We start from the raw sequence: 23,564 nt of genomic DNA on the forward strand, positions 1-23,564 counted from the left end.
AAGCATAGCAATAGTTAATCTCACGTTTTAGTGCTTACTTTATGCAGCTACTAGCATTCATTTGAATGCTTTCAAATGTCATTTTGAGAGTTTGAAATGCCCCTGATGCTGTATCAGTTCTGCTCTAAAAAATTCCAGGAGATGACTGCTGAGATTCCAAATACAGAATGAAAGAGCAGCTCAGATCCACCCTTACCTAGCGACTCTCCATCAGTCTTGACATATGTATCAGGGTACAGGTTTAAAGACTTCAAGAAAATTTACTTCGAGCAATAATGACACAAATGATACACCATCCATGATGTGAATTCAGTGGCAAATGTGTATTAACATTTTGAGATCAGCCTGCCTCATAGACATTTGCTTTTTTCACTCATTGTCTCTTCCACCAAACCTACCATGCAGGAAAACCTCTGATACACAAAGCTGTTGGGAATTTGGTCTTTGTGGCTGTGTCATCTAGAGAGCTCTTTGAACTCCTGATTAGTTCAGAGGTTTTAGGTCTGTAGCAGATTGGAGACCCTTACAAAGCTGAAATCATATTGCATTTTATTTGGTGGAGTAAGGTGAAATGAAGTAGAGCTGAGTGAGGAAAAGAGGTAGAAAACAGAGCCTAATAGACAATGACACACCGTGATGGTTAATTTTATGTGTTATTGTGGTTATGCTATGGTGCCCAATAGTTTGGTCAAGAACTAGTGTAGACGTTACTGTGAATATATTAGATGTGAATAAGATTTAAATTAGTAGGCTTTGAGTAAAGCAGATTACATTCCGTAGTGTGTGTGTGTGGGTGGGGGGCATCATCCAAACAGTTGAAGGCCTTAAGAGCAAAGACCAGTTTCCAATAGAAGAAGGAATTCAGCCTCAAGACTGTGCCATAGAAACCTTGCCTGAATGTCTCATTTGCCTGTGCAATTTGGGCTCAAGACTATAACATCAATTCTTACCTGAATTTCTAGCCTGCAAGCTTGCCCTATAGATTTGAGACTTGCCAGACTCCACAATTGTGTGAGCCCATTTCCTCTTTTGAAATAAAGATTTTATTGAATGATTGATTGATTGATTGATTGAGAGCATGCAGGAGAAGGGGCAGAGGGGGAAGATAAAAAGTTTCTAGATAAAAATTGTGGTTGTTTTTCCCTCCAAATTCTAATCTTCTCTTAAGGATAATACTTTCTTCTTAAATTATAGCCATTTACAGATTTTCTTAACACCCATTAATGTGCTTTGGAAAGAAATCTAAAATTTGCTGTCTGCAAAGAACCATTAATGCTATAAAATTTGTGTTCATTCTGGGAGGCCTGAGGCACCATTTTTTAAAGAAAATGTTAGAAGGGAACTAACATTTAGGAGATTGGCACAGAGATGTTTGAAAGATTAAGAGGAGTGATGACTATGGATGTAGTCTGCATGTTTGCACACAAACCAATCAAGAATAAGCTGACCCAATTATCTAGACATAACTGTGCCAGTCTCTTTGGGAGCAGAAGCCTGTGTTCTCCTAAGAGAGACAAAGCTAAAACATACTACACATTTATACCAATATTTTTGGGTTCACAAAACTTTTTGCTCAGATCCAAAAATGAAGTAATAAAGCAAAAAGTATAAAAAAAGAGTTGAGCTGCTTGTTCAAGGCTGTGGAGTGACCAGAGCAAGGCTCCACTGGTTTGCTTAAATTTCCCACTGCTCTAGCCCTGCTCTTGTACGTGCCATGTAGAACCACCTGAGAACCATTCAGCAGTCACATTTTCTATTTCCTCATATTCTAGGACCCGTGGATTACATATGTGTTATCCATAAAAAGCATTTGATGGGTAAACAGAGAATTGCTGAAAAAGATATAGATATATACACAGACAAGAGAGTAAAATTGAAATTTCAATTTCAGAAAATGTAAAATTACAAAATGAAACGTGCCTTAAAGACTACATGTCACAAAAATCACAGGAAAATGATTATAAGGCTACAGAAATTCACAAGAGAAAATGCCAACATGACTGAACAAATCAAGACAGACTTTGTTGGGAAGCTGACTCTATAGGTCGGACATGGATGGGAAGAGGACAAGAAGGGAACTGTCTAGGGATAGCAAGAGCATGAGTACAAGTGCTAGAGCAGAGATGACAAACTGAGAAATTCGGAAACTTGAGAATTTTCCACATCTTTGAGTCCTGACTTCTTTTTGCTTAATACCTTCTTCAACTCATTTCTCTCTTCTTGCATTTTAGTATAAGCAGTCAGGAAGAAACAAGCTCCTTTAAAACTTTCCTGAGCAATCTACTCAGATAAATCTCTGATTTTATTGCTTCCAAGTTCAAACTTCCACAAAATACTAGAACACTCGTTAAGCCAAGTTTCTGCCATTTCATGACAAGGTTCTCCTTGTTTATGGTTTCCAATAACACGTTCCTTATTTCCATCTGAGATCTCACAGAAAGATCTTCAACATCCATGTTTCGAACAATCTGTTTCTGATTAGTTATGTATTCTCTAAAAGATACAGTCTATCTCTGAAGCTCTTGATTTTATTTCTGAACTCTTACCAGAATCGCCTTCAACATCTATTATTTCTACCAATAGTTCCTTCACAGCAATGGGGCTTTTCCCAGTGTGGCCCTCCAAACTTCTACAGCCTTCCCCCTTACCCAGTTCTAAAGCTGCTTTGGCATTTTTAGGTATTTGTCACAGTAAGACCTACTTCTTGGTACCAAAATCAGAGGGGAAAATGAATGAAATGAACTTTTTAAAGATTTTCATTTAATTAAGAGAGAGCACATGAGCAAGAGAGAGCAGGGAAGGAGAGAAGAAGAGAAGGTATCTCAAGCAGACTCCCCGCCCAGTGAGGAGCCCCATGTGGGGGCTCCATCTCATGACCTGAGCCAAAATCAAGAATTGTATACTCAACCGACTGAGCTACTCACATGCCCCTGAAATGATCTTTACTGAAAAAATATAAAATTGTATGAATAGGAAAAAGATCTGATTAGTAATCCCAGAAAACATATAGGTGTGGAGAAAAGAAAAAATAGGAAAGTAAAAGAATAAACTCTAGAATGACCAAGGTTAAGGAATTAATAAACTGGAAAAAAGAACTGAGAATTCTACCCAGGATGCAGTACAAAGAGAAAAAGTGAAAAGGTTGTTCGTATCGAGTGTTCTTTGAGAATCATTGTTTCAGAAAATTTTAATGGATTCTTGTAAAAGATAATAGAGGAATATTGGAACAAATTGGTCAAAGACATAATAGCTGAGAAATTCTAATATAAATAAAAATTGACACAGAGGATACAAAAATATGATATATGAATCTAACAAAACTTAGGAAAGAAGAAAAAAGGAACCAGGAGGAATCTTCAATGAAAAAGAAACACAAAATACGGTTTGTCAGTATAACTCGAAATATACTATAATGACAATAAATGTAATAGATTAAATCGCTTTAATAAACATCAGAAATTATCAGTGTGGGGATCCCTGGGTGGCGAAGTGGCTTGGCACCTGCCTTTGGCCCAGGGCGCGGTCCTGGAGACCTGGGATCGAATCCCACATCGGGTTCCCGGGGCTTCTCTCTCTGCCTGTGTCTCTGCCTCTCTCTCTCTCTGTGACTATCATAAATAAAAAAAAATAAATTATCAGTGTGGATATAAAAAAATCAGTTATATGCTGCTTACAGGGGACACTGCTACACACACAACCTAAAACAGAAAATATAAAAAGGGAAAAAAAGAAATAGACTAAGCATATATGAACCAAAAAAAAAAAAAAAAAAACGCTAGTGCAACAATATCTGTCAAAGTCGAATATGAAGTTGAAGCATTAATGTGAATAAACCAAATAAGCTATAATATATAATTCATGAAAAGGCTACAGAAATTATAAATTTGTATGTGCCTAATAATATAGACTTAAACCATAAAACACCAAAAGCCAGCAACTACGACAACTCAGAATTACAAAATAAAAGTGAAAAGCTCAGAGAAGCATAGTGGCAAAATTTAACACCTCTCTCAGAAACTGCACATTCGGAGAATATATAGAGAATTTGAGTAACACGTATGACATAATTGTGAGTTTACATATCCCTGCACTCAAAAGAGGATACAACAGAGAATAGACATTCTCCTAAAGCATGCATGCAACATTGTAAATATTTATAAAATCAACTGTACACTCTCAGTCACAAAGAGTCATAGTTATTCAAACCATATTATCTGATTACAGTGCAGTTTAATTAGAAATGAACTATTACAACTAGTAATTAAAATCCTACAGGTTAGAAAATCTGAAAAAAAAAAAACCCAAATGCTTAAATAATGACTAGGTTAAAAAAGACTTCACAAGGAAAATCATAAACTGTAATGGCTTTATCAACAAACTAAAATATGAAAAATAAATTTGTGAGGTATAGCTAAAGCAATACTTAGAAGTTCTGAATAGTCTTAAATATATTTACTACAATCAGCTAGCATTTAATCCAAGAAGCTAGATGAAGAAATCAAAAGAGTAAGAAAGTTGAAGCAACAGAATTATAAAAACAAAACACAAATTAATAAGCCTAGGAAAAACATTTATGGAGATGATTTAAAAAATCAATTTCTTTGAAAGCTAATAAACTAGGTAAGCCTCTAGAAAGTTTGACTAGATGTGCCCACACATACATATATCATCATATAATGGAATACTACTGTTCAGCCACTTGGACTGAGTGAACCAGATCATCAATACAGAGGAATCACAGATAAAATTGCTGAATGCTAAGAATTTCTGTAGTTTAGGGACCTCTGGGTGACTCAGCGATTGAGCATCTGCCTGCCTTTGGCTCAGGGTGTGATCCTGGTCTGGGGATCGAGTCCCGCATCTGGCTGCCTGTGAGGAGCCTGCTTCTCCCTCTGTCTGTGTCTCTGCCTCTCTATCGGTCTCTTATGAATAAATACAAAATCCTAAAATTTCTGTCGTTTATTTACTTATTCATTGAACAGTGTTTTGTATGTTTACATATACAATTCAATGTGTGCGTTTGTGTGTGCATGGGTATGTGGTAGATATTTATATGATCAAGTTACCTACAACATGTTCTTCATTAGTATGAAGCACATGGTGAAGTGTAAGCATTTTGAAATCTTCCAAGAATTTAAATTGATGTATGTGTGCTTGGAGTTTCTTTCTTTCCCCTTTCTCCTAATCCTGGTCTTTCCTTGCCCAGAGATAATTATTATCCTGAGGATGATGTTGTTTTGTTATGTTTTTTTTTTCCCCCAACTAGTTTTACACTTTTACATTTTGGAAAACCTCCCATTCTTATAAAGCAGTCTCTTTATCCACTTTAAGAAATTACAATTTTCCTTTGGCAATTTGGTTTTTCTACTTGTTTCTTTTATTTGACAAAGGAATGACTTCATTCTTTAAAAGAGCAAGCCAACTAAATTAATACTGACATTGAGGCCCAAGACTACGAAAAAACCAATTTGTTCGTAGCACCAGTTATGCTATGGGTAAGTAAAACAAAACAAAACTGGAAAAGACTCACCATCCACTATAAATCTTCAGAGTATTTATTGGCCCATTTGACTAGCATAGAAAGAATTACAGAAAAATAAAAAAGGCATTGTTCAGTGCTCTCTGAAAAAAAAAGCTGGTTTCTTGTACTGATATATATTCCATTCACCAAATTCTTACATGTTCCTCGTATGAATAAAAACTGAGTCTTATTAGAGAGAGAGAGAGAGAGAGAGAGAGAGAGAGAGATTCATCATGGTAATTGATCCACCAATTATGAGAATTAGCTTTCTTATACTGGTAGCCTGTGAGTAACTTTCTTTCTGGAATAAAGTCAGATAGTCATTCTAAGTACCTTTGTTTTACTTTTAGACATGTTAAACCTTAACTGTATCACTAAGTGCATATTAACTAATGATTACACACACCTTACTCCCAGGTATGGTAAAGGCCAATGGGGAACACCTAATTGCCTGTCATTCATTCTAGATTATGCAATTATCCTTTTACAGTTTATCAGTATTCTCAGGATCTTCTCTTCAAAATTAAGAAATGAATTGCTCAGTCCAAGTTAACTCTGTCCCCAGAATTTAGTTTCTGCTTTAGGATTCTGCATGATTTTATATTGGCTGATTTTTTGAAGATGCCTCTGTGACTGTCATTTAACATATTCTGTTAGGATTCATGGATTCATATTTGGCACAGGATGTGTCTTTAGTCTTAGGTAAGATGTTTTCAGTTGTTAGATTAGGTAGACTCAGTTGAAAGAGACTGGAGACTACTGTGAGTTCAGAAGGCAATGGGAAAATGTGAAGATGATTCATGCACAGAGTCCATTTTGACTGATCTGAACAGGCCTACGTGGGTCTCTGGAAAAAAGTGGAATGGACAAAAAGTTGTCCTGCTGTATTGGCCTCATGACTCTGCAATAGATAAATCAAATGACACTACCAAAGCTTCTCAGCCACAGCCAGGGGCTGTCTATAGATTTCCCCATTTGGGGTAAGTTTGCATGAGAACACTTGGCCTCTCCGAGGTCCCCCTCCTCAGGAAGGCAATAAAAGACCAAACTGAGACCTACCAGAATTGAGAAGGGCAAGTTGTCATTACTACAGATATCCACGAGAGGGAACTCCAAAGCGCTGTCTGGGATCTGCAGAAGGCTCAGGTGTGCACTTGTTGCAGCAAGTAGCACCGTAGCACCAAGAGGCTAACCTTCTGAAAAGACTTCTTTTAATGGTCTTCTGGCCTGAATCTAAGGAAGAAGGGAGGTTAGTGTATTTTCATTCACTTAGCCTTATTTTCACCATTGTCATTCTAGAGCGTGTTCATTGTAGTGGCTAGAGGAGGGAAACGGAGTCATTTGTTGGGTACAACTCTCCACGTTGTGCTGTTGGCTAATACCATCGTTATGGTGTTGAAGAGTTCTTCCTCATATCCTTCAGACTGATGGTTAAACCTAGAGACTCGATCAGATTGAAGGTCAGTATTTCCTGTGCCATCAGTTACTGTCTTTGCAATGCAACAGGAGACACTGAACCTGGAGATGTTTGTTTTCTACTGGAGTGATCAGTGGGTTCAGGTGTCAGATCTGATTTTAAAGGCTAGAAGGATTTGGTACGCAAGTCAAACTGAGTGTGGTGATCCTCTGCTTTCACAGCCAGTCTCCCCTCAGCCTCAAATTTCCTCTTTGGCTTTCTGACTGCTCAAGTTCTACCATCCAAAGGATCTGCCTCTTTGGAAACAACTTGCTGACCCTACTTCTCTGTTCCTCTGCTCTGGGCCACCTTCAAGGACGACTTTCTGCAGTCAGGGTCCTTGGGAAGTAGTCATTCCATGCTGGCTATGTGGTGGCTGTGTTCCCTTGTGATACCACTCCAACCCACCCAGAAATGATGTTTTCAGTTAAATAGGTTTAACATTTACTGAAAAGAGCCTAAACCAGAATGAAGTGTGGAAACACTTCCTCACACACACACTCAAACATACATGTATATATACACCTACACACAAGCACAAGGCTTGAAAGAAAACATAGAAAATGCAAAACAATAAGAGGTTAGGAATGCATTTATAGACCACCAGTTTCCAGAGATGATTTTTAACTACTCAACATTCCCTATTGAAGGAAGAACTTTCCAAAGAAAAGGAGATCAGCAGTGAAAAGCTGAGTTCAAATTTCTACTGCTCAGCAGTGAATGTTTCCCTTTGAAGATACCTTAACATTGCTTAAATAACCGATTGCTTTAAGAGTCAACAGATGAGCCAAGCTGTCGAAGGATAAAAAGATGAGGAACATTTCGCCAAATAACCTTAAACACCGGGCAACTTGGCTTTTCTGGGATGTAGTACGTGCATCAGCACCTCCACTCATGTAGGGCCAGCACTGCACCAGAAGCATCCATGTTCTGCCACTTAGGAAGCTCAGCATTTTAAAGCTTTGGTTTGCTCAACTTTAACGTAAATGATGCTGTCTACACCAAGTTAAACTAAATGTATAAGATACTATTCGGCACAAGACAATAAATGTTCCCAGGATCATTAATGAATGGGGTCGCTTCAAAAGGGTCGAATAATGTGAAATATATGGGGAAGAAAACTGGGGCATTTGACTTCCAAAAGGAAAGTAAGAATTTCCTAGACCTATTTAACAAGGGAACCGTTCCTGGGAAAGGGAAAACAATGCATGGATCATATATTCTCTATGCACTGATAGCAATCTCCGTCTACACGCTGGCATAACTCAGAAATGTACAGTTCTGTAGTTCTAAATAGCTCACTTGATGCCTAGTTTGATTCTCTGTTCTGAGACTGGTAGTGATTTAGGTTTTCTTAATTGCCCCATGAGTGTGTCTATGTTCTGGAGTCTTCTGGTGCAGGACAAGTTGTAAAATGGTGAAGTGCCACTTATCTAATTGCTCTGTGTCATTGATGTATATAAATAGCTGCTGAGGTGTCCAAATTGCTCTCTGGTCCTGGGAAATTGGCCTGTACTCCTATTGCTGAGGCATGTCTTTCACACCCAGTGGCTTTTTATTTCTTCCATACTATTCTGGGACTGATGGAGATACATGTTCCATGTTGAGGTATAAGAAACTTACATGGACATAGAGGGCCCCATAGTTCTTAGACATGTCAGCTCACTATTCTGTGAGGATTTTCTGCTTCCATTTGGTTTCCATGCAGGAAATGGTGCAGATATCCTATGTACCTACCAAAGGTTTTGGGCTTTTTTCCCGTGAGATTGCCACCCAAATCTTCTACTCTATGCCATGAATCATTTCTGTTCCCTAGAAAGCCAACACTGTAAAACTCATAAGCAACATGGAGATCCCTTTTCCTCATATTCTCCTCTTGCTTCTATGCCCGGAGGAGGTGATTTAATTGTCTCTAAAGGCAGCTTAAGGTAGGAAGAAGGTTGAGGGAAGGAATATCTCAGGTAAAAAAAAATTAGTATTTCAAAGATTCTTCCTACCCTACTTGGAATACCCCTTAGGAAATGCTGGTGTACAGAAATGAGGATGAAAAGCCAGTGAAGGAAAGGATATGTGTGGTAGTGGTGCTGCTGTGAGTTTTATGATGTGTGGTCTCAAGAAATAATGCCTCCTCGTCTTGAAAACCACCACCTTTGGCGTGGTCCTTTGCACAGTCCTCTCCCACATTAACTCTTGAAAAGTCCCTCTTGCCTCTGGGTACTCTTCCTCCACCATATGAAAGGAGGAGAAGCTACCTTATGGAAGACATGGGGACCAATTGAGAGCCAGCGCCAATACACAGACACCTAGGTTAGCTCGACAGGAGCTGCAGGCTAACTGTAAGTGCACATGTGACCTCAGCTGAAACCAGAACTGCTCAAATGAGCTTCCACTGAAGGGTTATGTGAATCATGAACAAAGAAATGGTTGTCTAACCTACTGAGCTATGGAATGATTTTTATTATCCATATAAAAGTATACAACACAACACAGTACAATACAATTCAAAAAGTAGGTAATAGGATATGGTCGGCATTGAAGATAGAGGAGATAATTTGTGGGACGATATCCTCAATATGAATATATGGGACCATGGAAAATCTTTTGAATGCAAATAGCTGGGTCTTGGAAGGGGTTCATTTCTCATTCATTGGAAAAATAAAGAGGAGGTGTCAAGTGTCATTATGGAGATTCCAGTCTTCAGTGACTTCATAAACTGTAGATATGTAGGTGGATGGACGCATGCCAGATGGGAACTTGGTAACATTCTGCAGTTGTGCCTTTTGGGAAATCAGTAGCACTCTCAGTGGCTTGGATTCAACAGTTTGTTTTTCTGTCACTGACGACATGAAAAACAAACACTTGTCTTGCACCAGCACATTCTCTGACATGGCACTAGACTCATCTTAATTCCTGATGACACGGATTATCCAAAAGCTTCCCTCAACACAATGAGGTATATGTCGTAAAACGAAGACATGTCAAAAGTATGGAGGGATTGATGATATGTATCTCCAGGTTCTGAATCTAAACGCCATTTTACAAAAAATGGGGTGTTGCCAGTGAGCTGTGATTTGTTAGGCTCCAATAATACTCACACTAGTCTCAGGGGAACTTTTCCTAGTTCTATTAATTACGTTTTAGAAATGTGTTTTACACCCTTTATCTTATTGAATCTTCACAACATTTCTAAGATTTAGACATTATTTTTATCCACATTTTAGGCATGAATAAAGTGATACGGAGCTAGAGTAATTGGCCAAAGGTCCTATAGCTGATAAATGGGGGCACTGGAATTTGTACCCTGGAGAGGTTGTTTGACATCAAGTCAAGTCCTTTTCTCTCAATGATGCTGGTTCTTTTCAACTTCTTTTAAAGAGCACTGGAATCCTGTGGTGCCTCAAGAGCCACTGATCATAAAGAGGATGGAGCAGGAATAAAAGTCCCGTGCTATGGTTTCAACCAGAGCACATTTATATATTATTACTAGAAATAAATAATTATGCATTATATGCTTACCTACATATATAATACAATATAGATGTGGGATCCATTTAAAATTGTGTTTTAAAAAATCCCCAAACACTGTATCATACCATGCTATCTCCTAATACTGCCAAAACGTCTTGAAGTTTCTATGCTTTCGTGGGTCTCCAACAGTGTGAAACCTCCCTTGACCTGCTAGCCAGCCTTCAGAAGAAGGAGCAGCTGGGAATCATTGCCCTGGGGATGCTCTGGGCTCCAGAACAGGGCTAAGTATCTGCCATGACCCCTGGCAACCTTGCTGTCTGTGTCTCCCTAAAGCTTATTAAATTATCCACAGTACCTGCAGCCTTCTCATTGTAATGACAACTCTTTGAATTATCTCCCATGAGAGAAGTGATGTCTTCGCCAAATATCTTCAGACAATTTTCATACAAAAATTGTATAAGAGAAGCCTGTAATGCAAAAAGAACACAATGGGGTGCTCTTTTTCATATGGAAGAGTTATAAGTCACATTTTGTTTATAAACCTTGGATCTAACCAAAACTGTGAAAGACTTCTATGAAAAATTCAGAGTTGATAAAAATATATAGAAACCCAATTTCTCTAATAAAATAACATAGAGTGATACTTTCCATTGTACTTTGAGTACAGATTTTAAAATACTACTAGTCAGTGGGCTAAAGTCCTAATTTGTGGCATAATTTAATAGCTAATATTGTGATACCAATGGTTACACCTTAAAACTAGGATAGCTTTCAAAGTAATCTACCTTCTGAAAGTTTACTTATTTTGTAAATATTTGCTTCCAGAAAATATTGGGATGTAACTTAGTATAATATATGATTAAAATGTATAAAGCAGAGACAAATTCCTATGAAATCAATTTCTTAAATAGGGCAGAATATTTTTTTGGAAAGTGCATATTCCTGTGGATTTTTTTTCTATGTTTTCTTTTGTTTTGTTTTTGAGTAAAACCTCACAGGGATGGGGAGATAACATGTCTGTCTCTCTAACCGAAGTCCCTTCTCATGTCTCGCTTTGCCTAAAGCTGGCTCTTGGCATGAGCTTGGGGAAAAGCTGTCATCTTATTAGGCATGTGTGGCTTCATTAGGATGTTCTGGAATATCTCTCTAGTTTCTGTCTGATGTAGCGGAGGCAAAACAGTAGCCAAGTATTTTTCTAAATGAGCCAAGACTTGCAGAGCAAAGCCAATGTGTTTGGAGCCATGGGTGCTCATAGTGCCCGAGGCACCTAGGACGTGCCAGTAAGGACCACAGAAGCCGGGGGTTGTTATCATTGTGTCATGAAGAAACCATGGCTTTGCCCAAGGTTACAAGCTCCCGCCTCAAGGATAAGGCTGAGAAGGATAAGGCTGAGATCTGACCTTGGCTTGTCAAACTCTGGAGCCCAGGTCTTTTCTACCATATTACATCATTCTTCTCTCTCTTTTGTTTAGTCAGTCTAGTATTGAATCTCCTGGATGGGAAAGAAGCAACTCAACTGCCCTGCGTTTCCCACTTTAACAACACCCCTTCCCAGATTCCACCAGAGAAGGATAACAAACTCTGCAATTCCAAGGAAGCCTATGAAGATGTGCACTGTTCAGAACTGATCCATCCAATTGACTACTACACATTTCAGGTTCAAAGCATGGATTCTAAACCTCAGGGGACACATATGAGAGCTCTCCCTACCTTTTTTATGAAGTTCTCTTCCAATTCCAAGCTGCCACAATTAGGTGGACAAAGAATGCTTGGGGCTATACACACTGATAAATCATAAGCTGATATCTGGTTGGGTGAGGATTCTTGCTCAATGTTGTGTAGCACTCCGAAAAGGTATCGCAAGACAACCACATTCACATTTGGCAGCTGAGCTAGAAGCCTAAAGTCAGAAGGATGTACTTTTGAATAAGGCAAGTCATTGCACTTAGCAGCTGGAAGTATAGAGATGGAGAGCAGAGAACATCTTTCTAGATCTAGTACACAGCCTGCTGTAGCAGAGTTCCAGGCATGAACGTATACAAAAATGTTTTACCGAATTCAATTTCTGAGATAACCCACTCTGTTTAAATCATTGACAAACTGAAGGTTATACCACAGACTGTTGATGCTCTGGCATCTCTTTTAGGCCACTGACTTTTGTTTACCAGTTTCATATATACAGAAGTTGTATAATGGCTAAGGAGTCCACATTAATAAGGTCTGGAGAAGAGCAATAATAGCCATAAGGCATGCCTGTATTCTGAAACTGGCCTCCATGGGTGTGAAGAATTGAAACTATTTGGCATTGAATATTGTTTTAGTGGTCAAAGAGGCAAGAAGGAAGCCAGTATTTTCCTAATAGTATATTGGCTGTATTTCTGAGCCATGACCAGAGTAGAGTACTTATTGCATCATTACCTCCGGGCTGCATTTATTTTCTCCTCCTCGGTCATTTCGTCAAGAACACCAAGCCATTTTTCGTAGAGTTCCGATGAAAGTAAACTTCCTTCGATATTTTCAAGAAAATCCTTATGTGGATAGAAAAATAAATCAATACATGCAAACAGACACATTCACACAGACGCAGACACACACACACACACAAATATATAGGTATATATGATACAAAATATATATTGGAAATATCACAGAGAAAACACTTAGTTCAAAACTTCAGTTCAGTCCCTAATTTCTTCCTAGATACCCGAACTGTGACCCACACGGAGTTCACCTCATACTCTCCATTGACTTGCACGTGCAAAAGCAGGTTGTGGATTTTCTCCAACAAAAATGAAAGCATCAAAGCAGAGCCTACGCTTCAGTGGAAAGGAAGACAAAGCTCCCTTCTATCATATGGCACTTACTCTCTTGTGTGCTTTTTTGCAAACTACTACAAAAGCTACTCTCATAATTGCTTCATTCTTCCTTTCCTTAACTATACAAAAGTAGATGGTCTAATGGCAAACTCATGATGTTCCTGTGGATGTATTCATTTCTAGTGTAGACCAATTCTCCAGATAGTTTGACATGATACTATTCAGGCCAAGGTTGCAGAGTCTGTTCCTCCACAAAGATTAGTCAACTTTAAGTAGGGAAAGCTTCAGAAATGTCTAAGAACTCTATGCACACGTGGTCACCATCCTCCTAGGCTGTGCCTATAACACGGAAATAGAAAAGACCCTACTAAACCTTGCTAGAAACATCAATTGCAGGTGTGCACCTTCAAGAGGGCAACACTTATCATGCTATTCGAGTACCTAATGTATCATCATTCTTTCTCCTGTGTCTTGATGCCTATTTACTGGTGTGTTTTACTGTAGCCCGGTGTAGTAGTGGTCAGGGAGTATTGCTATTTATCATATAGTTGGACAGTAATGGGGGACAAGGAAAGACCACTTGTGACAAGGAAGGACCAAATATGACCTTGGTTCTAAGAGTGCCATCATTACTGCCTTCACATACTTTTGTTCAGAGCTGTTAGCAAAGTGCCAAGGTAGATGGATTAAATTCTTTGTTCTAGTTCTCACTTCTTTCTCCATTACCATTTTAGCAATAGAATGGGATATCTGTGATGTAGCTGTATAATTTCCAAATTAATCTAGTTCTTAAGTCATTCTATTGAATTTTCAGAATACCAAAGTACTTTTGTCTCTTGCACCTACTCCAAAAGTTAGATTTATCAAAAGAGGCATGTAGCTAGAGCTGGTTACCGTGTCATTATAACCTTGGATTTTGGGCTAGACATCACAAATATTAACAAAAGGATACCTAAGATCTGGTGAAAGGAGACACAAATGGCGAAATCCTTCCTCCATGACTTAAAAGTAAAAGGCACTAAGAAACAGGAGACAATGATGGTTAAGAATGATTTGGTCGCCTCACTGAGCCTTTTTGTATCCCTCATAAAGTAAACATTTGCTTACTATTGTGAACTTCTAGATCTATTCTCAAATTTTTCATGTGATTTTTCTTTTGGAAACTGCCTTCATTAGGAGTGTGGTGAGGTAATCATCAGGAACAGGATGTTTTCTTTGGTAAACGTTATGAAAGTGTCAATGTATATTTTGAAATTTCTTATTATTATAGTAGTCACATTAGTACTAGTATTTTGCATGGAGTCTTCAGGTGGGAGGTGTGTGGTGAAAACAGAAAGTATCTCTAATGTAAGGGGCTTTTTCCTTCTACAGTATCTTCCTTAAATTTTTATTTCATGAAGTGTTTTCCATCTGACCAGTTCTTAAACAGTTATGCCTATGTTGGTTCTTGGGCAATCATAATGAAAGACACCATCACAGCTTGAGTAACTCATATGTGGATAAAGCTAGAACTTTCCCCACCTTTAAAACAGATGGTACCAGAAGAACAGATTCACTGTCCAAGTTCACTCTGTGCCTAGAATTTAGTTTCTCTTTTAGGATTCTGCATGATTTTATACTGGCTGATTTTCTGAAGATGCCTTCCATGAGTGGTCCTTTTTGATTGATAAAGGAAAACATATAATGTAGGAAAAAAAGAAGAGTATATGGCATTTCATATCTCAAGCCCAGAGCAAAAGCTTGCTTCCTTTTTGAAAGAGCTAGGCTATCGGATGGTATACAGTTTTAGAGCTGCAGAAGTAAAGTCAATTTAGATTCTTTAGTCAATGTGTCTCTATCGTTTCTACCCAAAATCCCCGTTACAGTCATACACTGAAACTTTGTAATCACTTATTTAAATCAGATTTTTTCATTGAATTTACTTTTAAATCAAGCTTCCGTGTTTCAAGGTCTTGTGGAATCCTCGCCGGGTCTCCTACTTTATCAGTCTTTTTTCATTATTCCCTTCCATAGATGCACTTCCCCATATATGGAAATCTTTTGTATACTCATTTCCCATTAGTTGATTCCTCTTTAAGTGATTGTATCCTCCAATCCTACTATCTCTATTTCCCTTCCTCTTTAAAAGAATAGCTCAAATGCTCTCTTATTCTCTGATTACATTCCCTTCATGAGTCTTTCAACCGTCCTTTGCTCTATCTTCATGCCCTCTCCCTGCAGTGTAGAAAGATAATAAGGGCTGGAGTCAGATGGACCAAGGGTTCAGAAACCTACTCTGCTTCTGATATATTGTGTGACCTGGGGCACATGCGAACTGTACTGAAAACTTTCTAATCCATTTATAATGTGTGGAGGATGACAGTTATAGCTACCCCCTAAAATTGCTGTGATGCAAGGACTGGGGTAGTAGCAAGCATGGAACTAACGTGGTTAATTTCTTCACACCTAGGATAACATTCCCAAATCTAGTGCAGGGTTGCAGAGGTCCTGGATACTCCGCAGTTTCCATACTGACAATTCAGTATACCGATTTCAGATAACACAGGCCAAACTCTGTGGCTGTCATTTAACATGCTCTTTTAGAATTAGCAGATTCATATATGCCTCAGGATGAGTCTTTATGCTTAGGTAAGATGTTTTCAGTTGTTAGATTAAGTAGACTCCATTGAAGGAGACCTGAGACTACTGTGAGTTCAGGAAGCCAACAGCAGAATGTGAAGATGATTCATGCACACAGAGTCCATTTTGACTGATCTGAACAGGCCTACATGGGTCTCTGTGGAAAGAAGTGGAATGGACAAAACGTCGTTCTGTGTATTGGTCTCATGACTCTGTAGGAGGTAAATCAAATGACACTAGCAAAGGTTCTCAGCCAAAGCCAGGTGCTGTCTAATGATTTCTCCATTTGTGGGTAGGTTTGCATGAGGACACTTGGCCTCTCCGAGGTCCCTCTCCTCAGGAAGGCAATAAAAGACCATACTGAGACCTACCAGTATTGGGAAGGGGAAGTTGTCCTTATGAAAGATATCCGTGAGGGAAACTCCAAAGAGCTGTCCTGGTTTTTCAGACAGTGCAGCTCTGCACTGGTTGTTCTGGCAAGTGCCAGCACAGTGGCAAAATGCCGAGTTCGTGAAAGCACTGCTTTCCTTGGTGTTCTGGTCTGAATCTAAGGAAGAAGGGAGATTAGTGTTTTTTTAATTCACTTAGACATATTTTCACCATTGCCATTATACAGCATGTTCATTGTATAGGCTAGAAGAGGGAAACTGAGTCATTTCTTGTGCAGAGCTCTCCACGTTCTGATATTGGCTAACAGCATCCTCATGGCATTGGTGAGTTCTTGCCAATAACATTCAGACTGATGGGTAAACCTGGGACTTGATCAGACTCAGGGTGATTATTTCCTTGGCCATCAGTTACTGCCATTACACTGATCTGGAGGCACTGAAACTGTAGATGTTTGCTTTCTACTGGTGTGATCAGTGGGTTCAGGTATCAGACCTGATTTTATTTTTTTATTTTTTATTTTTTTCTGATTTTAAAAGCTATAAGTTTTTGGTATGCAAATCAAGCTGAGTTTGGTAATCCTGTGCTTTCACAGCCAGGCTCCCCTCAGCCTCAGATTCTCTCCTTGGCTTTCTGAGTGCTCAAGTTTCTACCATCCAAAGGAATTGCCTCTCAGGACACAATCTGCCTGACCCCTACTTCTCTGGTTCCTCTGCTCTGGGCCATCTTCAAGGACGACTTTCTGCAGTCAGGGTCCTTGGGAAGTAGTCATCACATGCTGGCTATGTGGTGGCTGTGTTCTCTTGTCATACCCCACCAACCCACCCATAGATGATGTTTTTGGTTAAATAGGTTTAACATTTACTGAAAAGAGCCTAAGCCACAATGAAGTGTGGAAACACACTTCCTCACACACACACTCAAACATACATGTATATATACACCTACACACAAGTACAAGGCTTGAAAGAAAACATAGAAAATGCAAAACAATAAGAGGTTAGGAATGCATTTATAGACCACCAGTTTCCAGAGATGATTTTCAACTACTCAACATTCCCTATTGAAGGAAGAACTTTCCAAAGAAAAGGAGATCAGCAGTGAAAAGCTGAGTTCAAATTTCTACTGCTCAGCAGTGAATGTTTCCCTTTGAAGATACCTTAACATTGCTTAAATAACCGATTGCTTTAAGAGTCAACAGATGAGCCAAGCTGTCGAAGGATAAAAAGATGAGGAACATTTCAACAAATAACCTTAAACGCTGGGCAACTTGGCTTTTCTGGGATGTACTACGTGCATCAGCACCTCCACTCATGTGGGGCCAGCACTGCACCAGAAGCATCCATGTTCTGCGACTTAGCAAGCTCAGCATTTTAAAGCTTTGGTTTGCTCAACTTTAACGTAAATGATGCTGTCTACACCAAGTTAAACTAAATATATAAGATACTATTCAGCACAAGGCAATAAATGTTCCCAGGATCATTAATGAATGGGGTCGCTTCAAAAGGGTCGAATAATGTGAAATATATGGGGAAGAAAACTGGGAAAGTAAGAATTTCCTAGACCTATTTCACAAGGGAACCCTTCCTGGGAAAGGGAAAACAATGCATGGATCATATATTCTATATGCACTGATAGCAATCCCCGTCTACACGCTGGCATGATTCAGAAATGTACAGTTCTGTAGTTCTAAATAGCTCACTTGATGCCTAGTTTGATTCTCTGTTCTGAGACTGGTAGTGATTTAGGTTTTCTTAATTGCCCCCATGAGTGTGTCTATGTTCCGGAGTCTTCTGGTGCAGGACAAGTTGTAAAATGGTGAAGTGCCACTTATCTAATTGCTCTGTGTCATTGATGTATATAAATAGTTGCTGAGGTGTCCAAACTGCTCTCTGGTCCTGGGAAATTGGCCTGTACTCTTATTGCTGAGGCATGTCTTTCACACCCAGTGGCTTTTTATTTCTTCCATACTATTCTGGGACTGATGGAGATACATGTTCCATGTTGAGGTATTAGAAACTCTGCATGGACATAGAGGGCCCCATAGTTCTTAGACATGTCAGCTCACTATTCTGTGAGGATTTTCTGCTTCCATTTGGTTTCCATGCAGGAAATGGTGCAGATATCCCATGTACCTACCAAGGTTTTAGGCTTTTTTCCCGTGAGATTGCCACCGAAATCTTCTACTCTATGCCATGAATCATTTCTGTTTCCTTTAAAGCTAACACGGTAAAACTCATAAGCAACATGGAGATCCCTTTTCCTCATATTCTCCTCTTGCTTCTATGCCCTGAGGAGGTGATTTAATTGTCTCTGATGGCAGCTTAAGGTAGGAAGCAGGATGAGGGAAGGAATATCTCAGGTAAAAAAAAAAATTAGTATTTCAAAGATACTTCCTACCCTACTTGGAATACCCCTTAGGAAATGCTGGTGTACAGAACTGAGGATGAAAAGCCAGTGAAGGAAAGGATATGTGTGGTAGTGGTGCTGCTGTGAGTTTTATGATGTGTGGTCTCAAGAAATAATGCCTCCTTGTCTTGAAAACCACCACCTTTGGCGTGGTCCTTTGCACAGTCCTCTCCCACATTAACTCTTGAAAAGTCCCTCTTGCCTCTGGGTAATCTTCCTCCACCATATGAAAGGAGGAGAAGCTATCTTATGGAAGACATGGGGACCAATTGAAAGCCAGCGCCAATACACAGAAACCTAGGTTAGCTCGACAGGAGCTGCAGGCTAACTGTAAGTGCACAGGTGACCTCAGCTGAAACCAGAACTGATCAAATGAGCTTCCACTGAAGGGTTATGTGAATCATAAACAAAGAAATGGTTGTCTAACCTACTGAGCTATGGAATTATTTTTATTATCCATAAAAAGGAAACAACACAACACAGTACAATACAATTCAAAAAGTATGTCATAGGATATGGTCGGCATTGAAGATAGAGGAGATAATTTGTGGGAAGATATCCTCAATATGAATATATGGGACCAAGGAAAATCTTTTGAATGCAAATAGCTGGGTCTTGGAAGGGGTTCATTTCTCATTCATTGGAAAAATAAAGAGGAGGTGTCAAGTGTCATTATGGAGATTCCAGTCTTCAGTGCCTTACTAAACTGTAGACATGTAGGTGGATGGACCACATGGGGACTTGGTAGCATTCTGCAGTTGTGCTCTTCTGGAAATCACTATCACTCTCAGTGGCTTGGATTCAACAGTTTGTTTTTCTGTCACTGACGACATGAAAAACAAACACTTGTCTTGCACCAGCATATTCTCTGACTTGGCACTAGACTCATCTTAATTCCTGATGACATGGATTACCCTAAAGATTTCCTGAACACAATGAGGTATATGTTGTAAAACGAAGACATCAAAAGTATGGAGGGATTGATGATATGTGTCTCCAAGTTCTGAATCTAAACTTTATTTACAAAATGGGGTGTTGCCAGTGAGCTGTGATTAGCTAGGCTCCAATAATACTCACACTAGTCTCAGGGGAACTTCTCCTAGTTTTATTATTTGCATTTTAGAAATGTTTTTACATCCTTTATGTTATTGAATCTTGACAACACTTCTAAGATTTAGGCATTATTTTTATCCACATTTTAGGCATGAATAAAGTGATACGGAGCTAGAGTAATTGGCCAAAGGTCCTATAGCTGATAAATGGGGGCACTGGAATTTATACTCTGGAGAGGTTGTTTGACATCAAGTCAAGTCCTTTTCTCTCAATGATGCTGGTTCTTTTCAACTCATTTTAAAGAGCACTGGAATCCTATGGTGCCTCAAGAGCCACTGATCAAAAAGAGGATGGAGGAGGAATAAAAGTCCCATGCTCTGGTTTCAACCAAAGTAGAAATAAATAATTATGCATTATATGCTTACCTACATATATAATACAATATAGATGTGGGATCCATTTAAAATTGTGTTTTAAAAAATCCCCAAACACTGTATCATACCATGCTATCTCCTAATACTGCCAAAACGTCTTGAAGTTTCTAAGCTTTCGTGGGTCTCCAACAGTGTGAAACCTCCCTTGACCTGCTAGCCAGCCTTCAGAAGAAGGAGCAGCTGGGAATCATTGCCCTGGGCATGCTCTGGGCTCCAGAACAGGGCTAAGTATCTGCCATGACCCCTGGCAACCTTGCTGCCTGTGTCTCCCTAAAGCCTATTAAATTATCCACAGTACCTGCAGCCTTCTCATTGTAATGACAATTCTTTGAATTCTCTCCCAAGAGAGAAGTGATGTCTTCGCCAAATATCTTCAAGCAATTTTCAATCATAAACTGTATGAGAGAAGCCTGTAATGCAAAAAGAACACAGTGGGGTGCTCGTTTTCATATGGAAGAGTTATAGGTCACATTTTGTTTATAAACCTTGGATCTAACCAAAACTGTGAAAGACTTCTATGAAAAATTCAGAGTTGATAAAAATATATAGAAACCCAAGTTCTCTAATAAGATAACTTAGAGTGATACTTTCCATTGTACTTTGGGTACAGATTTTAAAATACTAGTAGTCAGTGGACTAAACTCCTAATTTGTGGCCTAGTTTAATACCTAACATTGTGATACCAATGGTTTCATCGTTAAAACTAAGACAGCTTTCAAAGTAACCTGCCTTCTTAAACTTTACTTATTGTGTAAAATTTTGCTTCTAGAAAATATTGGGTTGTAACTTAGGATAATATCTCATTAAAATGTGTAAAACATACATGAAATCCTATGAAATCCATTTCTAAAATAGGGAAGAATGTTTTTTGGAAAGTGGATATTCCTGTGGATTTTTCTTTTTTGATGTTTTCTTTTGCTTGGTTTTTGAGTAAAAATCACAAGTCTGGAGAGAAAACATGTCTGTCTGTCTAACCACAGTCCCTACTCATGTCTTGCTTTGCCGAATGCTGGCTCTCAGCATGAGCTTGGGGAAAAGCTGTCATCTTATTAGGTATGTGTGGCTTCATTAGGATGTTTTGTAATATCTCACTAGTTTCTGTCGGATGTAGCAGAGGCAAAACTGTAGCCAAGTATTTTTCTAAAAGAGCCACAACTTGCAGAGCAAGGCCAATGTGTTTGGAGCCATGGGCACTCATAGTGCCTGAGTTACCTAGGATGTGCCAGTAAGAACCACAGGAGCTGGGGGTTTTGACCATGAGGTCATGAGGAAGCCATGGCTTTGACCAAATTTCCAATCTCCCTCATCAAGGATCAGACTGAGAGTTGAACCTTGGCTTGTCAAACTCCGAAGCCCAGGTCTTTTCTATCATATTATGCCACTCTCTCTCTCTTTTGTTTAGTGAGTCTAGTATTGAATCTCTTGGATGGGAAAGAAACAACTCAACTGCTCTGCATTTCGCAATTTAACAACACCCCTTCCCATATTCCACCAGAGTAGGATAAAGAAGTCTGCCATTCCAAGGAAGGCAATGAAGATGTGCACTTTTCAGAACTGTTCCTTCGAATTTACTACTACACATTTCAGACTCAAAGCATGGATTCTAAACCACAGGGGACACATATGAGAGATCTCTCTACCTTCTTAATCAAGTTGTCTTCCAATTCAAAGCTGCAGGAAATGGGTGGACAAAGCAGACTTGGAGCTATACACATTGATAAATCATAAGCTGTCATCTGATTGGATGAGGATTGTTGCTCAATGTTGTAGAGCACGCCGAAAAGGTATCGCAAGAGAACAACATTCGCTTTTGGCAGCTGTGTTAGAAGCCTAAATCAGAAAGATGCACTTTTGAATAAGGCAAGTCATTGCACTTAGCAGCTTGAAGTATAGAGACGGAGAGCAGAGAACATCTCTCTAGATCCAGTATACAACCTGCTGTAGCAGAGTTCCAGGCATTAACGTATAGAAATATGTTTTATCGAATTCAATTTCTGAGCTAACCCTCTCTGGTTAAATGTTTGACAAACTGAAGGTTATACCCGGGCTGTTGATGCTCTGGCATCTCTCTTAGGCCACTGACTTTTGTCTACCAGTTTCATATATAAGAGAAGTTGTACAACGGCTTAGGAGTCTACTTAATAAGGTCAGGAGAAGTACAATAATAGCCATAAGGCATGCCTGTATTCTGAAACTGGCCTCCATGGGTGAGAAGAATTGAAACCATTTGGCATTGTATGTTCTCATTGATTTGGGGAATATAAATAATAGTGAAAGGGAATATAAGGGAAGGTAGAAGAAATGTGTGGGAAATATCAGAAAGGGAGATAGAACATAAAGACTCTTAACTCTGGGAAACGAACTAGGGGTGATGGAAGGGGAGGAGGGTGGGGGGTAGGGGTGAATGGGTGACGGGCACTGAGGATGAGGGTGAATGGGATGAGCACTGGGTGTTATTCTGTATGTTGGCAAATTGAACACAAATAAATAACAATTAAATATATTATTAAAAAAAGAAACCATTTGGCATTGAATGTTATTTTAGTGGTCAAAGTGGCAAGAAGGAAGCCAATATTTTCCTAATAGTATATTGGCTGTATTTCTGAGCCATGACCAGAGTAGAGTAATTATTGCATCATTACCTCCGGGCTGCATTTATTTTTTCCTTCTCAGTGACTTCGTCAAGAACACAAAGCCATTTTTCGTAGAGGTCCGATGAAAGTAAACTTCCTTCGATATTTTCAAGAAAATCCTTATGTGGATAAAAAAAAAACACACACACACAAATATACACAGAAACACACACACACACATATGTATATTTAATACAAAATATATATTGGAAATATCACAGAGAAAACACTTAGCTGAAAACTTCAGTTGATTCCTACTTCCTTCATAGATACCCAAACTGTGACCCACATGGGGCTAAGCTCTGACTCTCCATTGACTTGCACGTGCAAAAGCAGGTGTGTGGCTTTTCTCTGACAAAAATGAAAGCATCAAAGCAGAGCATAGCCTTCAGTGGAAAGGAAGACAAAGCTCCCTTCTATCATAGGGCACTTGCTCTTTTGTGTGCTTTTCTGCAAACTACTACAAAAGCTACTCTCATAATTGCATCATTCTTCCTTTCCTGAACTATACAAAAGTAGAGAATCTAATGGCAAACTCATGATGTATTCATTTCTAGTGTAGGATGTATTCATTTCTAGTGTAGGTCAATTCTCCAGATAGTTTGACATGATACTATTCAGACCAAGGTTGCAGAGTCTGTTCCTCCACAAAGATTAGTCAACTTTAAGTAGGGAAAGCTTCAGAAATGTCTAAGAACTCTATGCACACGTGGTCACCATCTTCCTAGCCTGTGCCTATAACACGGGAATAGAAAAGACCCTACTAAG

The 23,564-nt window shown here is 39.1% G+C and overlaps 1 protein-coding gene across 1 annotated transcript in view; it reads right to left on the reverse strand.

The window, feature by feature from the left end:
* The window catches only part of LOC140598562 (rho GTPase-activating protein 20-like), a 42,641-nt gene extending 19,495 nt beyond the window's left edge, over nt 1-23,146 (reverse strand). Inside the window, exons 1-8 of the mRNA XM_072755346.1 lie at nt 22,806-23,146; nt 21,804-21,993; nt 20,462-20,573; nt 16,252-16,427; nt 12,864-12,973; nt 12,156-12,345; nt 10,801-10,912; nt 6,581-6,754 (exon numbers count right to left, since the gene is read on the reverse strand). Coding sequence (XP_072611447.1) covers nt 6,609-6,754; nt 10,801-10,912; nt 12,156-12,345; nt 12,864-12,973; nt 16,252-16,427; nt 20,462-20,573; nt 21,804-21,899 — 942 coding nt within the window. The 5' untranslated portion in view covers nt 21,900-21,993; nt 22,806-23,146 and the 3' untranslated portion in view covers nt 6,581-6,608. The remainder of the gene's footprint in view (nt 1-6,580; nt 6,755-10,800; nt 10,913-12,155; nt 12,346-12,863; nt 12,974-16,251; nt 16,428-20,461; nt 20,574-21,803; nt 21,994-22,805) is intronic.
* Between the last annotated feature and the right edge of the window lie 418 nt (nt 23,147-23,564).

This window comes from Vulpes vulpes, chromosome 4 (genome assembly GCF_048418805.1).
Source record: "Vulpes vulpes isolate BD-2025 chromosome 4, VulVul3, whole genome shotgun sequence".
Classification (NCBI taxonomy): domain Eukaryota; kingdom Metazoa; phylum Chordata; class Mammalia; order Carnivora; family Canidae; genus Vulpes; species Vulpes vulpes.